This window comes from Pan paniscus, chromosome 11, assembly GCF_029289425.2.
Source record: "Pan paniscus chromosome 11, NHGRI_mPanPan1-v2.0_pri, whole genome shotgun sequence".
NCBI classification, from domain to species: Eukaryota; Metazoa; Chordata; class Mammalia; order Primates; family Hominidae; genus Pan; species Pan paniscus.
Window position 1 is genome coordinate 7,719,879 of NC_073260.2, and position 17,013 is coordinate 7,736,891.

Sequence of the window (17,013 nt, forward strand, 5' to 3'; positions counted from 1 at the left end):
CAAGGGAGATGGCACAGGGTGTGATGAAAGGGTATGATGACCTTCTTTTCTCAGGGTGGTCAGAGACGCTTCCCCAAGGAAGAGACAGGCCAGCATCTGGAGGATGGACAGGAGCTGCCTGTGGCTGGGAGCTTTTCGTGCTGGAGTCATTACAGGCAGTGAGAGTGATCGAGACACTGTGACGTTGGCATTTGTTGTTATTGTCTAATAGTAATAACAGCTAACATTTATGGGGTGCTTTTTGTACATTGTCCTCACTTAATACTCATGACAACTCTCCATAATAGGCATAAATGGCTGCCCCTTGCCCCTTTCACAGGTGTGGAGACTCAGGCTCAGGTGGAGCAGTAGTCAGTGGCAAGGCTGTGATTCCCACCCCCAACCTGCTGCCCCCTCCCTGGCTCCTGTGCACCGTGTCACCCTGAGCTGCCTCCCATGGGAGGACAGGATTCTCTGCACTCCCACCTCCAAGCTAGCTGGCTTCCAGCCTCTCTCACCATCCCTTTCAGGCCTGGGACACCTTAAAAGCCCATGCCCTGGTGGCGTGAGAGAGCCTTCCCCAGCTGGGAGGGACTGGAGCTGTGCAGAAGGGAAATGCACTCATGAGGATGTTGTCAGCCCACTTGGAGGAGGGGCGTTGGACGTTCTTAGACTGACTCACCGTTGTTTACGTAACCCATTCAGTTGTTCAAGGGAGTCTTTCCTCTTTTTTTTTTTTTTTTCAAATGATTGAACTTGGGTTGTAAAACAGGATTACTTTGGTTTTGTCCCTGAATGCGTGGTAGCATTTATCATTTAAACCTCCACATAAATGCCACTTGTTCAAGCTGTATGAACTTGGGCAAGTTACTTCCCTGAGTTTCAAGTAGGTTTTAAAATATTTACCCTGAAGATTTGAGGAAATTCAGTAAGATAAAGTATATAAAGTACCTGGTAAGAACTAGGTGACCAGGAGGCAGTGGGGAAACAGTGTTACCTGGAGAAGTGTTCATTTCTAACGGCTCACAGTGACCATTTTTGACAGTGATTATGGCTCTTTTCCATAATCTTTTTTGAGACGGAGTCTCACTCTTGTTGCCCAGGCTGGAGTGCAATGGCATGATCTGGGCTCACTGCAACCTCCGCCTCCTGGGTTCAAGTGATTCTCCTGCCTCAGCCTCCCAAGTAGCTGGGATTACAGGCGCGTACAACCATGCCCAGCTAATTTTTGTATCTTTAGTAGAGACAAGGTTTCACCATGTTGGCCAGGCTGGTCTTGAACTCCTGACCTCCAGTGATCCGCCCACCTAGGCCTCCCAAAGTGCTGGGATGACAGGCATGAACCACCGCGCCTGGCCTATGATCATTTTCAATATGAATAAAATGAACATGGAAATAAAGTATTACATATTTGGAGAGCTACTTTTCCAAATACCGTTTTTGACTTTTGAAAACTGATTTTCAGTGACCAGTCGGCAGTTTCCAGTCCCTGCTGTAGACATAGACTCTAGAGTAGTCTCTTCTTCTTTTTGTTCTGAGACAGTCTCACTCTATCGCCCAGGCTGGAGTGCAACAACGGCACAATCTTGCTCACTGCAACCACCGCCTTCTGGATTCAAGCAATCCTCCAGCCTCAGCCTCCGGAGTAGCTGGGACCACAGGTGCATGCCACCACGTCCAACTAATTTTCGTAGAGGCAGATTTTTACCATGTTGCCCAGGCTGGTTTTGAACTCCTGGGCTCAAGTGATTCACTCGCCTCGGCCTCACAAAGTGCTAGGATTACAGGCATGAGCAACCAGGTCTGGCCTTTTTCAGTCTTTTCTAACTCGTGCCTCAGGACAATTAAAAAGTCTGACATCCCTCTGAAAAAATTCTACCTTCAGTAGGAGGTGTTGGGCTCATGCCAAATTATAAATGGTCAACTTTCAATGAGATTAGGGTGTTAGCACAGTAGCCAGATATGTGCACATTTTAAGGTTTCTCCTCTGTGATAGTTAAGGCAAGTCAAGATTAAAGACCTTCTGTCTAGGCAGGGAGATAGGTGGTAAATTTAAAAAGCAGCCCGCCCCTTTTATAGTCTTTTCAAGCCCAGGCCACGCAAGCTAGTGTAGGGAGCGTCATTGGGATCATGACGTCATCTTTGAATTTGGGCACGTGTCTGCACATGTGTGCCTGTCATTCCAGGATTGTTTTGCCATTGTTCATTAGTTGAGTTCACAGCTGCCTCTCCAGAAAGATGACGATCTAATTATAATTGCTCATGAATCAATGAAGAACCAGGAATGTTTTCCTGTATCAACAGATGCAAACAACACAGACTTCTCTCTGTTCCTTTTGCCCTGCTTGTAAAGAAGAGTGAATCTGAAAGTGGGGCATCCAGGGCACTGTGTTCTGGCGCTCTTTAACTCCCTCTAAGGCCGTGATGCTCTTCTTTGGGGCCTGGCGTTGTGCTTTTAGGAAGAGCTGCTTCTCCCACCATCCTCCCTCCAGGCGGTAGGGTGCAAGGGAGCTGCCTCTTTTCTAACTGCTCTCTTCACTGATTGTGTAGTCTCTCCTCCTCCATCTTGTCCTGTTTGTAATCACCAGCTAGATGGCTGTCCCTTAAATATTAACTTCTAAATTGTGCTAACATGCAAGTATTAAGGTTCTCCTTTCTTGCTAGTTCTTGGCTCTTAGAGATTTTGCTTCTCCACATTTCTTCAAGAATAGACATCTGAATGGGGTAACAACTGTCACAGAGTAGGGTAACACTGAACCTGCATCTGTGGATATGCCTGGCTGAGGGTGGTGGCTCACACCTGTAATCCCAGCACTTTGGGAGGCCAAAGTAGGAGGATCACTTGAGCCCAAGAGTTTGATATATGCATTTAATTTTGGGGGGCGGGGTTGCTTGTTTAATTATTATTTCAGAAGTAATATATGTTCAGAAAATTTAGAAAATAGAAAAAGAACAAGATAAAAGGGTGTTTCATAGCCATATTTTTTGTATTACATATATTCTTGATTTGGCTTTGTTTACAAAACGTGCAATATAAACCAGCATATCACCTAGAACTGTTTTTCCACTCAGTGTATTACAGCATCTTTCCACGATACAGTGCATATTCTTGTTGTGACTTTGTCTTTAATAACAACGTGTAATGGTCAGCCCATTGTCTGGTTCTATCATGACTTATGTAATTGATACATATTATCAAATATTTAATTGTGGGATGTTGAACTATTCAAAATTACCACATTAATGATACGTAATCTTATGTATATTCTGTGATAACCATATTTTGTGGTTTAATTTTTGCACACATTCATGACATTTTTCTTGGACAGGATTCTTTTTTTTAAGAGACAGAGTCTTGGCCGGGTGCAGTGGCTCACGCCTGTAATCCCAGCACTTTGGGAGGCCGAGGCGGGCGGATCACGAGGTCAGGAGATCGAGACCATGGTGAAACCCTGTCTCTACTAAAAATACAAAAAAAAAAAAAAATTAGCCGGGTGCAGTGGCAGGCGCCTGTAGTCCCAGCTACTCGGGAGGCTGAGGCAGAAGAATGGCATGAACCCGGGAGGCGGAGCTTGCAGTGAGCTGAGATCGCACCACTGCACTCCAGCCTGGGCGACAGAGCGAGACTCTGTCTCAAAAAAAAAAAAAGAGAGAGTCTCAATCTCTCACCTCTCTCACCTGGGCTGGAGTGTGATTACAGTTCAGTGCTCCTCGAACCCCTGGGCTCAAGCTGTCCTTCTGCCTCAGCCTTCCAGAGTGCTAGGATTATAGGCATGAGCCACTGCACCTGGTGCAAAATTCTTATAATGCAAATATTTAAGGCTTTTGATATATACTGATAAGTCATCCCTCTGGAGAGGCTGTCTGAAGTGGTGCTCCCACCTACCATGTCTGGAAGTTTCTATTTTATTACCATCCAAGGTGGTGAATGTCTTATGATTATTGACCATTGGTATCTGTAAATTTCTTGTTTGATATTTTTTTCGGCGTGTTCACCTTCTAGTTTTTTTGTTTTCGAAAGAACCCTTGCGCTGGAAAGGATGGTAACTGACTCTTTGCCTTATTTGCAGCATACGCTGCCTTTTTTGTGTGTAGTGCTTTTTGAGTCTGGAGAGGCTTGGCAGCCGCTGGTTCAGGGTCTCTGGTTACTGTGTTGCCCACTGGCATCCGCAGCCACCTCCTCTGTAACTTGGAAACAGCTTTCTGCTGAAAGCCTGGAAGCCCCTCATCACACACATGCAGGCCCTGGCCAGGCCAGATGTCCAGCAACAGGAAGGTGGAGGGAGAAGCTGTGGTGCATCCACGAGTGGGAACACTGCCGGCAGGCGCCTCGCCCACACGAAGCACAGCTGTTGACGCTCAGCTCGGGGGACGGAGCAGGCAAAGATGTGCGGACAGGAAATGGATTGGCGGCTGCCAGGGGCTGGGGGTCGAGGGGAATGCGGAGCTTCCTTTTGGGGTGATGAGAAGTCCTAAAATTGATTGTGTTGATGGTCACACAACTCTGTGAACAGACTAAAAACCACTGAATCGTACACTTTAAATGGGTGAATTTAATGGCATATGAGTTATATATCCATAAAGCTGTTTTTAAAAAGAAGGTTGACACAAAAGTGTATGTATGATATGGTTCCATTTATATCAAGTTCTAGGACAGGCAAAAGTAATCTATGATAATAGAAGTTAAACAGTTGGGGCGGGGCAGATTGGCTGGAGACGGTGATAGAAATGTTCTTTGTGTTTTTAGTGGCGCTTACTTGGGTATATGCAGTTGTCAAAACTCATCAAACTGGGAAAAAATGCATTCTAATTTAAAAAAAAAACACATGGGCACTTATGTCTTCCCTTTTTTTTCTTTTGCTACGATTTGAAAAAGGCTATTTTTCTTTTCTGTTTTTCTCAGTTAATGGTTCTAAAGTGATTTCTTTGCTGGGTTATCTCCCCTTAACTCCCTCTCCATTGACAAGGATCCCAGCCAGCCCTCACCCACCCCTACCAGCTAGCAGCTCCACCACACCTGTGGCCAGCTCACCTTGGGAAACCACCCAGTGCCATCATCGTGCATATGATCTAATGGCTTTAGAGAACTAGGAACAGAGTTATTCCCCAACAAACTGACTGGGAACCTGTTCTGCTGAGTATTTTAATTTGTGTGATAAACAATCATTTTGAGAGGCTGGGGTTTGCCATTTCCCCTTCCAAGAGGAAGTGTCTTTACGCATTTGAAACTCTTGACATGCCATGAAGGTATTTTTGGAGGGCAGGGGACATTTGGGAAGTCATGCAGATTACCTAAGGCAAGTGATACTTGCGTTTATGGTGCGTGGGGAATCTGTAGGCACAGAAATGAGACTCAGGAGCAGAGGACAGACAGCACCTGCCTGCCTTCTGGTGGAAACTCAGTGGTGACGGGAGCTTTGCTCATTGCCTTTTTCTTGTGGGGGTAGGAGCTGGTCAGGCTCACCATCGAGAAGCAGGGACGTCCGTCTCCGACGAGCCCCGTGAAGCCCAGTTCCCCTGCCGGCAAGCCTGATGGGTAGGTGCTGACTAACCCTCCTGTCGCGGGGGTCACGCTCAGTGGCAAAGTCTGCACTTGACAAGGATAGGGCCCGGGGCGGGTGGGCAGCATGAGAGTGGGCTGCTGGAGGCCCATATTCCTTTTTCAGTGGTTAGCAGTGTGTGTATATTTCACACAGGCTTGAAGTATTGCCCTGTCTCAAGTTTACCCTTCAGCATGACTGTTTCCAAGGATCTTCTGTGAGCGCGTCCAGTGACACATACCAGTGCTTTTCCTGGGCAGCTTCGTTTCATAATGACAAAGAACTTTTAAAGGCTTGGGTTTGGGTGCTTTGACTTGAGAGCACTCTTGTTTGATCAAGAGTAAACTGAGGATGACATGGATGGTTGTAAAGGTTTATATTCATCTCTACTCCAAGCTCCTGGTAAAAATATAAAACATAAATTTGGAGCTTTTTTTTTGTTTTTGAGACAGAGTCTCTGTTGCTCAGGCTGGAGTGCAGTGGTGCGATCTGGGCTCATTGCAGCCTCCTCCTCTCAGATTAGAGCAATTCTCTTGCCTCAGCCTTTCAAGTAGTTGGGACTACAGGTGCACGCCACCATGCCCAGCTAATTTTTGTATTTTTGGTAGAGACAGGGTTTCACCATCTTGGCCAAGCTGGTCTCAAACTCCTAACCTCAAGTGATCTGCCCGCCTTGACCTCCCAAAGTGCTGGGATTATAGGTGTGAGCCACTGCGCCCGGCCTGGAGCATTTTAGAGAGCCCTTAGATCATCTTCAGATGAGGAAATTGAGGTGCAAAGTTGGGGGCACAGCCAAGCTCCAGTAGCTCATTAGCAACCAAACCAGAACCCCAGGGTTCTGTATCCAGGGAGCCTGCTCTTCAGCCCCACCTCACCCACTGTGTTCTTCCTGGTCACGTCCTCACCCTCTCAGGGCCTGTGTGTGCTCTGTCCCGCCTTTGACTTTCTGTAACCCCAAGTTCTTCCCAATTCTCCAGCCCAGCAGAGCTCCCCCTGACAGACCGCGAGGTAGAGATCCTAAACAAGACGACTGGGATGTCACAGTCAACTGAGCTCCTCCCAGATGCCACGGATGAAGAGGTCGCACCCCCCAAGCCTCCTCTGCCTGGCATTCGGGTGGTTGATAATAGGTAATTACCTTCCTATTTGTCCAGTGCCTCCCATGGCAGAATGAGCAAGAAAGGGAGGAAGACAGGGCTCGGGCCCTTTCCCCTCAGCGCTGAGGGCTTGGCCCCCCTTGGGAGTCTGACTCTGGAGCTGTCCCCACCCCGCCGGCCCTGCTGGCCACCCTGAGCTCTCCTGAAGGCCTCCTTGTGCCCTCAGCCCAGGGAGACGTGGTATGATTTATTATGAAAGAAAAAGAAAGGGTTGTTCTTTTTTGTTCATTTGGTATTTACAGGTTTTATTTTGGCGGAGGGGAGTAGGCAGGAGTTGAAGTGTGAACATTGGGTGTGGAGAGTCTAGTAATGAAAGAACCCCACATCCCGTACCCCAATATCACGCTGAAGAGCTTTGGTGAGTGTGGTTTGGTCTGCCTGGACGTTTCGGTCTGTTTCAGTCCTCCACCAGCATTGCCACCCAAGAAAAGACAGTCGGCACCATCCCCTACCCGAGTGGCTGTGGTGGCCCCCATGAGCCGAGCCACCAGTGGCTCCAGTTTGCCTGTTGGAATCAATAGGCAGGTAATGCAGCCCCTGTTCCCTGCATGGGAAGGCAGGGAGGGGGTGGGGGGCTCAGGGATGTGGCTCCTGAAGCTGAAAGAAACCCATGGTCTTCAGGCACTGGTGTTTGTCACATTGAGGAGTGCGAGACCTTGTACCCATCCCTCTCTCTCCAGGACACGGTCCAAGTTCCCATATGGGGATAAGGGTCAGGGCAGGGAGGGCAGAGCCAAAGGGCGTCTCCTGGGGATAGGTGAGCCCAGCCCCAGGGCCCTCCCTGGCCACACCCCCCACAAACTCCAGATGGCTGCTTCTCAACTGTGTGTGTCCTTCGACTACTGACGTCAGAGGTGGTTTCTGAGTTCGCCTGGCAGTATTTCCTTCTCTAAGTAAATGCACCGGTTGCCTCACCCCTGGTCTCTGCCACCGTTTCTCAGAAGTGATTTGGCTTTGTTTTTCTTTTTCCACTTGAGGATTTTGATGTTGACTGTTACGCACAGAGGCGACTGTCAGGAGGCAGCCACTCATATGGTGGAGAGTCGCCCCGCCTCTCCCCCTGCAGCAGCATAGGCAAGCTCAGCAAGTCAGACGAGCAGCTGTCCTCTCTGGACAGGGACAGTGGGCAGTGCTCCCGGAACACAAGCTGTGAAACACTAGGTGAGCCGCCAGCATCCTCCTGTTCCATCATGTCTCGGTGGCTTCTCTGGGGCCATACAGTCCTGGGTGGGAGTCCCAGGTCATGCGATCATTGACTACGTGGCTTTGGCCGACTTGTTTAAAATCTGAGCCTCAGCTTCCTCATCTGCAAAATATGGATAACAGTATCTGCCTCCCAAGGAAGTTGAGCATGTAAATGAAATCACAATGTAAAACCACAGCCTAGATATTCAAGCGGTGACTGTTAGTTCATCTGTCAGTGAGTAATTTGACTCTCTTTACCAAAATTAAGAGCCATTTCTGTTGAGAGCTTTAAACGAAGGGGTGGGGGTCCTGACAACACTTGACAGAGGCTGAAGGGGAGGGAGCCGCGCGAGCCGGCCTTCTCGTTAGTCAATGCTGAATGTGTACTGTGCGGGCCCCTCCGAGTCTGCTGGGCAGGGGGCTTAGAGAGCAGGAAGCTGTTCGTATCCTGTGAACTAGATATTTTCACTTCTGAGAATGTATCCTAGGAGCATAATCAGTGATTAATAGCAAGATTTCATTGGTAGGAAATCAGATGAATTATGGTACATTCATTTGCTGGAATAATCTGTAGCTATTAAAAATCAGTCATATTGATAACTAGAAAAAGTACAGGACCATTTACATAGTATTCTCAATTGTTTCTTTTTTTTTTTTTTTGAAACAGAGCCTCACTGTGTCACCCAGGCTGGAGTGTAGTGAGTGACACGATCTGGGCTCACTGCAACCTCCACCTCCCAGGTTCAGGTGATTCTCCTGCCTCAGCCTCCCAAGTAGCTGGGATTACAGGTGTGTGCCACCACGCCCGGCTAATTTTTTTGTATTTTTAGTAGAGACGGGGTTTCACCATGTTGACCAGGCTGGTCTTGAACTCCTGACCTCAGGTGATCTGCCCACCTCAGCCTCCCAAAGTGGGCCAGCGTGCCCAGCCAATTTTTGTATTTTTAGTAGAGACGGGGTTTTGCCACATTGGCCAGGCTGGTATTGAACTCCTGGCCTCAACTGATCGGCCCGCCTTGGCCTCACAGAGTGCTGGGATTACAGGCGTGAGCCACCGTGTGGCCCTCAGTTGGGCTTTTTCAAAAAGGAATCGTATAGGCAAAAAAGGCATTTAAGGAAATACTTCAAAATGTAAATAGAAAGTACAGTTAGATTATGGTACTGTGGATGATTTTTATTTTCTTGATGTAATTTGCCATGGTTTCCGTAATGGTTGTGTATTTTTTTTTTAAGTAAGAAATGTAAAAAATGAAAGTATAGCAAACAGCCATATTCCCATCTGGTTTGCTTTTATAATCATGGAGAAGAATGAAGAATATAACGTGTAAATATAAAATAAGCCCTGGAGACAGGTCTTTGTCACACCCCCATGAGCGAGCCGGCGAGAGGCGGGCGGGGGGAGCTGGCTGCTCCTGCAGGGCCTGTGGCTAACGGGTCTCTTTTTTCCCTGTTGTAACTGCAGACCACTATGATCCCGACTATGAATTCCTCCAGCAAGACCTCTCTAACGCAGACCAGATACCTCAGCAGACGGCCTGGAACCTTAGTCCGTTGCCAGAGTCTTTGGGGGAGTCTGGGTCTCCATTTCTTGGCCCTCCTTTCCAGCTGCCTCTTGGCAGCCATCCCCAGCCAGACGGACCTCTGGCCCCAGGGCAGCAGACAGATACGCCACCTGCTCTCCCCGAGAAGAAGCGCAGGAGCGCAGCCTCCCAGACGGCGGACGGCTCTGGCTGCAGGGTGTCCTACGAGCGGCATCCCTCGCAGTATGACAACATCTCTGGGGAGGACCTGCAGAGCACAGCCCCGATCCCATCCGTCCCCTACGCGCCCTTTGCTGCTATTCTGCCCTTTCAGCATGGAGGTTCCTCAGCCCCTGTCGAATTTGTGGGTGATTTTACTGCTCCTGAGTCAACGGGTGACCCAGAAAAACCACCTCCTCTACCAGAGAAGAAAAACAAACACAGTAAGCCTTTGTTGCACTGTTGTCAGGAAGTGCATTTTATAACCTGAAATGGCAGTATGTTTTATTTCAGCATTACACCAGAATCAAATCAGTGGCCTCATTATTTCATAAAAGATAGGCCAGCCAGGTATGTGGACACTTCTGGGAGCCAGGTTTTGTCATTACATGTGATCATTTTTAAAGCCTCATCAGCTGACCTCTCCTTTACAGTTTCTATACAATCTCAGGTCAGGTCTCCATGTAGTCTGAGGGATTCTCCTCTTTAGATGGCAGCAGTTGACCTTCTGGCCTGATCACAGTGACAGAGGGGAACGAGTGTCCTGGCATGCAGGACAGCATTGCAGCAACATCTGTGTAGAGCGAGGTGGATATGTGAATTTCAGCAGAACTTGCCTAGTTTCCACAGAGTGATTGTCTAAGGATCCCTGTCTAGAGCACACTGTCTCTGTTCATGCTCCCAGAATGACTTGGAAGCTGGGGTTGCCCAGCAGGAGTAATTGAAGACACTTCTTGGACCAGACATTTTAATATATGATGTTATTGGAGCCCAGGGGTGGAGCTGAAGTTTTGAATATTTTCCAACTGTAAATCTGTCATAAAAGTAATAAGGAGAGTTCTCCTGGAAATTCGGTTTTCTCCTAGCTCCCCTAACTGCTCCACACTTCTGGGACTTGCCTGCCCCCCTCTGTCCCCGCCCTCTCCCTGCTTCACTAGCATAGTTCTGCTTCGATTTTCTTGGCAGCACAGCTGTCACCGTTTCAATGTGTGTGGTCACATTAGCCACACAGCCCCAGGCTTCCCTGGCCTCAGTTGACACATCCAGCAGAGAACTTCTATGACCTAGAAATGGAATCTCTACTCCAAATTCCCAAGTGAGAGCTTCTGAGCCCAGCTTAGAGCTGGGCCCCATTCTCAAAGAAGGGAAGACCTGGCTTGGTTCAGTCCAGCAAGGATCGCCCTGAGGGCTGGCTGCGTGGTCCACAGAAGGCGGCGGCTGCGATGATGTCATGTATCCCCAGCTCCTCAGTGGGTGTTGCCCAGCTTGTTTGATGGCCTCAGCAGTGTGGTCCCCCAGCTAGAGGGAGAGCTGGCTCTGTGGGACTAATGATGTCATCCCCATCTGTCGTGTATATTCGCTCATCAGAAACCAGGGCTCCCGCAGAGGGGTGTGCAATGGCAATGCCAGAAGCATTTCCTTCTCTTCCCCTCCCTCTGCATGGACAAGTGTTTAAAGAGCTGTTGGCCTCCCCCTCCACCCCTGTTATCTTGGGCTGCGTGCCATTCAGGTTCACCCCCTTTCTTTCCCTAGGGGAGGGGTCCTCTGAGCTCAGACATTGGGCAGGATGGCATCCTTGCAAGCTGCAGCAGATGCCAGAGAGCCTTACCCTTCCAGCTCCTAGAACAAGTGTGGGCGGCGGTCCTCATGCAGGGTCTATAGAGGGGAGAAGGAAAGGGAGGGGTAGCCATTGTTTCCTTTCAAACAGTCTCAAGTGGCTGAAAATCCCTATTAATTTAGGCCACCATTTTGAGGCTTTAACCAATTCATCAGTGTCTCCAGCACTGGAGCCTGCAAACCTCTAAAAAAACTCCTGAGCTACAGCCATGGTGTGCCCTGAGCTAAAGCTTCACATGCCCTATCGAAGGTAGCCCTGACAGCCACCTGCAAGGCAGGCTCTATTACCTCCAATTTCATAGGTAGAGAAACTGGAGCTCAGAAGAACTGAGTATTGCCCAAGATCAACAAGCAAGTGGGGCACAGATCTGGGACTGAGAGCCTGGCCTGAGTTGTACAAGCCTGTTACACCTCCTCCCAAGCCGAGGAGGAAGAGATTCAGCCCTCCTTCCTTGAGATCCCATCCAGTTTACAGTATTGACCCCTGTGCAGGGGGTGGTCTTCTCCGTACCCTGTGAAAGAGCCCCAAACTTAGGCACCCTGAGCCTCATCCTTGTCTCCAGTCTGCTGTTCACTCCCCGAGGGGACCCTCAGGTGACCTTGTGGAAAATGCCTCAAAATTGCTTTGAGGGAAAGAAGGAAAGAATCATCACCCTGGCCGCGTGGCTAACGCTGGCCTGAGTTCATGCACGCTCAGTCCCAATGTCACGACATGTCCTCATCATTTGGGATGCACTGACATCGTGAGGGTCCCCAGCCCCTCTTGCCCGGGGCAGCCCCATGAGTCCCTTGTGCCAGACGAGCCTTGTGATCACTGTCCAGCACCTGAAATCCCCACAGTCCCAGGCCCTGAGCACTGGTGGCTGAACCTTCCCAGCAATGCTGGCTGTGTTAGGAGCAAGGCCTCTAAAATCAGCCTCTGGGCTGCTTTTGAAACGGACTGGGTCCTCCTCATTTCTAGAAGGCTGGGAGCATCACTGCTGTTCTGTGCTTGGCTAGCAGGTGTCTACAAGGACTTCAACATCAAGAGTTCAGAAAGACCTCCTGAAGAGATCACAGTTTTACAGAAAAGTCAGGCAGAGATGGTTGTGTTTAATCTTTTTCTTTTTTCCATAGCTCACTGCAACCTTGAACTCCTGGGTTCAAGGGATCTCCCCACCTCAGCCTCTTGAATAGCTGGGACCATAGGCACATACCACCATTGCTAATTTTTTTCTTTTCTTTTTTCTTTTTAGAGACGGGGGTCTCACTATGTTGCCCAGGCTGGTGTTGAACTAGCCTCAAGTGACCCTCCTCCCTCAGCCTCCCAAAGCACTGGGATTGTAGGCATGAGCCAGTGCGCCTGGTCATATTTAGTCTTTTTAGGGAGCAGTTTGTGGGTGCTTGGGATCACCTTCCTAGGCTTGCCTCTTCCTCTGGAGCCTGGTGACATTGGTTGTGCAGCATTAAAGAGGAAGTGTGGGGCTGGGCTTGGTGGCTCACACCTGTAATCCCAGCACTTTGGGAGGACGAGCCAGGTGGATTACCTGAGTTCAGGAGTTCGAGACCAGCCAGACCAACATGGCAAAACCCCATCTCTACTAAAAATACAAAAATTAGCTGGACACGGTGGTGCATGCCTATAATCCCAGCTACTCAGTAGACTGAGGCAGGAGGATCGCTTGAACCCATGAGGTGGAGGTTGTAGTGAGCCGAGATCACACCACTACACTCCAGCCTGGGCAACAAGAGCGAAACTCTGTCTCAAAAAAAAAAAGGAAGTGTGAGACAAGCTCAAGGGGCTGTGAGCTGCCCTTTCAGTAGCAGCAGCTGACCTCAGAGGGGAACCATCTCTTCCTGTGCATCTTTTACAACCAAGTTCTGCTCGGTGCTTGTTGGAGCTAGTAAGAAATTCTTACATATTCTTTTAAATAAAGAAGGTGACTTTGAACACTTTCCTTCAGTGACACTCCTGGAGAGAGAGCATTTCCTCTATACCTGGACCCCCAGTGTGGCTCAGGGAAGAAATAAACTCCCTACCTCTGTGACTGTCTTCCTCAGCTCAGTGTCTGGCCTTCCTTGATTTGTTGACTAGTTGGGGTTTGCAGAGAAGCCTCTGGCTTTGTGATTATTTGAAGATACAAAATTTAGCACTGCAGAGCCACCACTTTTTCTTGGCATCTGAATCTCAGCTCCACCTGGCAGCTGCTCGTGGCACTTGCGACATGCCTCGAGGGGAAAGTGCCTGCTCAGGAGGTGGCTGAGACTTGCCATCCCTGCACCCGCCACGTGCCCTCGCTTGAGTCCCCAGTTCACATTAGGGTTCCCCATTGGTGTTGCGCGTCTGCCAGTCTGGACGTGTCTCCTCCGTTAGCGCATCAGACAGAGTGTGATTTCACTGCCCGAAAAGTCCTCCGTGCTCCGTCTGTTCGTCCCTCTCTGAGGTGCTTTCAGTGGAAAGCCCCCTAGCTGCTGTGGGAAGAATGGGGGGAGGGGTTCCCTGATGTGGCCTCCCCCGGCCTCGCTGCAGCTTTCTCCCTCCGTTTCACAGTGCTGGCCTACATGCAGTTGCTGGAGGACTACTCGGAGCCGCAGCCCTCTATGTTCTACCAGACGCCGCAGAACGAGCACATCTACCAGCAGAAGAACAAGCTCCTCATGGAGGTATACGGCTTCAGCGACTCCTTCAGTGGGGCGGACTCCGTGCAGGAGCTGGCCCCGCCGCCCGCCCTACCCCCCAAGCAGCGGCAGCTGGTGAGTGACACCTTCCCTTGTGACTAGAACTTCCGATCCTAGCAGGTCTCTAGGAACCAGAATGACCCTCCTTGGGGGCAGGGTTAACCCTCCTCCCTGCTGTGGCAGGGCCCTGGTTTTGGGCGTGGAAGGCACCATCTCCCACACAGATGCTTTTACTTCCTGCTTAGATGCTCACCAGCAGCCCAGCGCCCACTCCAGCACCTCCCCACCCTGGGGTGCAGGGACCTTTTTTTTCCGCAGCAGCCCCGCGCAGCAGGGACAGGCTTGTACTCAGGGTGTTTGCTCTCTCTGCTGACAGTCTCTTGTATTTTTTTCTTTCTTCTTTGGCTTCAACATAGACCTCCCAGAAAGGAGGGACTCAATCAAAGCACAGGACATGGTCTGTGCACAGCCATCTGTGGACTTGATTGGCATAATGGGCCTAACTGTGTAGAGTGACTTACAACCCAGCCTTGGCCGGGGAGGGCCCAAGGAAAACAAGTGCCATTGAAGTGGAGGATGGCTTTAAACAGAGCCACTCTGTTTCAGACATGGCACCTTCCTCTTCTAGAAAACACTCGTGTGCTAAGGACTCCTGTGCATGTAAGGAAGCACGGGCCAGCACAGAAGGCAAGCTGTTCCACCATGGGCACCCCATGAGGCTCTGGAACTGCCCAGGCACTGGGAGGGTGAGCAGATCGGGGGTACCTGTGGCATCCCTCCAAACTTTCTCCCTTTGCTGCCAGTTAATGACATGGAGGGCCCTAGTCAGGTTTGAAGATCTGAGCTTCTTGTCCAGCCATGCTCCCCAGGAAGAGGAAGCTCCCCAGAAGGGAGCTCCAGGCTTGTTCAGAGCTGCCTGGGCTGCTGCTCTCGTGTGCTGGCCAGTCTGGTGGCTTCTACCAGGAGGCGACTGGTGTGCACTGGGCCATCTTTTATCCATTGCGAGAGGACATGAGGGGCCATCTGATTCTTCTGGGAGGCAGCTGCAGACTGGAGGACAAATGTCCCTGGATTACTCCATATAATCAATCACCTGGGGCTCAGCCCAGTCCCAGGAATTCCTGAGCCTTCCTATACTCAGTGGGCTCTGGCTAACCAAGCAAGCTGTTTTGTTTCCACTCAAAAACCACACTCAGCCACTTCAGAGGTGGCCATGTCCAGTAGAGGAAAGGCCAAGCTTGGAGTTGGGAGTCCTGAATTCCAGTCCTGCCACTTGTTAGCCGTGTCACACGTGCCATTTTCAGAGTCTCAGATCCTCACCTGCCCTGCCCATCCCACAGACACAATTGAGAATGTGAATCTCAATTGCTCTGAAGATGTTTCAAAAAGGGTCCCACCATGGAAACATAAATGCCTCATTTAGAGACCCCTTGCCTAAAATGTTTGGTTAGAACTGTTGCCGAGAGCCAGGAGTGGTGGTGGCACATGCCTATATTCCCAGCTACTTGGGAGGCTGAGGTGGAGGATCACTTGATCCCAGTTCAAGACCAGCCTGGACAACATAGTGAGAACCTGTCTAAAAAAAAAAAAAAAGCCATTGCTGAGCCAGATTTATTGAAAATATTTTTGGCCCATTTGCCATCCTTGGGCATCTTCTCCATACTGTGGAGTCCACAGGCTTCTGAATATTTGGGGAGACACCCCTAGGGAGCACGTGGAATCAGAACCTGTTCTACCACGCCTGCAGGGCAGTGGCGAGCTCAGCCCCTGGAGGCCTGTTAGGAACATCTGTGTTGAACACCTCCCCAGGTAAGCACCAGGGCTCTCATCTGGCTCTACATGGTCCCTGCCACAGCTCCTGGCATCCCCATTATAAGTAAATTGAGGCAGACAGAGCCAGCGAACCTTAATCCAAGGCCACAGCTAGAAACAGAAGACCTGGGAGCCACACCCAATCCTAATGACAGCCCAGGCATACCACCTGACAGGTCCTGCCAGCTGCTGGTCACACCCTCTCTCAAATGCAGATGCAGGAAGCGTTATCCACACTTCACAGACAAAAATGGTGCTCATTACACACACCTGTTGGCCCACGTACAGTGTGGTAAGCAATATTTCAAGTGCTTCACATGTATCATCCCATTTCATCCTCCCAACAGCCCTGTACAGGAGACACTAGGGTTATCCCCATTTTACAGATGGAAAACCTGAGGCACGGAGACCTTTAAGTAGTGCCCAAGGCCAAACAGGTGAGAAATGGCAGGGTCCAGACTCAAACCCAGGCAGCCGGAGCCCCATCTGAGTTCTGAAGATGTGTGAATGACACATGGATCCACTCCCCACAGAGGAGCAGCTCCAAGCCCAGAGTCAGCCCAGTTCTGTGTGGCTCCAGCCCCCTCGTCCTCCTTCCACCCAACCTGCTTCCAGTGGACACAATTTTTAGGATCTAGTGTAAGGAAATGAAGGAGGGTGCCCTTTCATGCAGATGGCCTTCGGCAGCTGGTTTTAGTCCCTGAACTGGGCCCAGAAGCCATCCCTCTCCAGAACGTCTGTTAGAGGATGTGGAGAGCAACCTCCACGGCCTTTCCCTGCACGGACCTGACTGTTCTCTGCTTCTCTCCCTCCTTCCCTGCCTTCTCTCTCCTCCCCTCTGTCCAGCAGGCCTCCTGTGCTGCTTCTTCCTTCTCCTCTGTCTCCCACTGTGTCCAGCAAACTAAAGTGGCCTTCACCCCCGAGGACGGCAGTGCCGCTCAGGGCCTCAGTGTGTCCGTCTCTAACTCCTTTCTCAGCCGGCACGGCAGCTTGCCCGTGCCCTCGGTGAGTTGCTCCCTGCTGTTCTTTACTTGGAAACGCGTGAACAGGGCCGTTCCTTGGAAGCGTGTGCCTCAGCCATGTGTTCTGCCGCCCGTCGCGGCCCCTGCCCTTCTGCGGGTCCCTACACCTAGATGGGAAGGCTATGAATGGTTGGTTCTCTGGGGCCTTAAAGACCATGAGGCATCCAGGTGAGGCAGGGGCAGGCATGGGAAATGTGAGTGGCCACCTTGGGAGCATCACCAGTCTGGCATAAACTGACAGAGACATTTTAGCCTTTTTATCCCAATCTCGCTTTGGACCTTGGATCAGCCCTCTGTGTTCCAG

At 50.3% G+C, this 17,013-nt stretch overlaps 1 protein-coding gene across 13 annotated transcripts in view; it reads left to right on the plus strand.

Annotated features, from left to right (window-relative positions):
• The window catches only part of RAPGEF1 (Rap guanine nucleotide exchange factor 1), a 162,482-nt gene that overhangs the window by 104,312 nt on the left and 41,157 nt on the right, over nt 1-17,013 (plus strand). For 6 of the 13 annotated variants that reach the window (XM_034929332.3, XM_034929339.3, XM_008975968.6 and 3 more), the window contains 7 exons: nt 5,427-5,515; nt 6,497-6,649; nt 7,078-7,201; nt 7,654-7,837; nt 9,324-9,824; nt 13,748-13,950; nt 16,534-16,692. In XM_034929332.3, coding sequence (XP_034785223.1) covers nt 5,427-5,515; nt 6,497-6,649; nt 7,078-7,201; nt 7,654-7,837; nt 9,324-9,824; nt 13,748-13,950; nt 16,534-16,692 — 1,413 coding nt within the window. The remainder of the gene's footprint in view (nt 1-5,426; nt 5,516-6,496; nt 6,650-7,077; nt 7,202-7,653; nt 7,838-9,323; nt 9,825-13,747; nt 13,951-16,533; nt 16,693-17,013) is intronic. The other 7 variants (XM_034929334.3, XM_034929333.3, XM_034929336.3 and 4 more) reach the window with 2 other exon arrangements.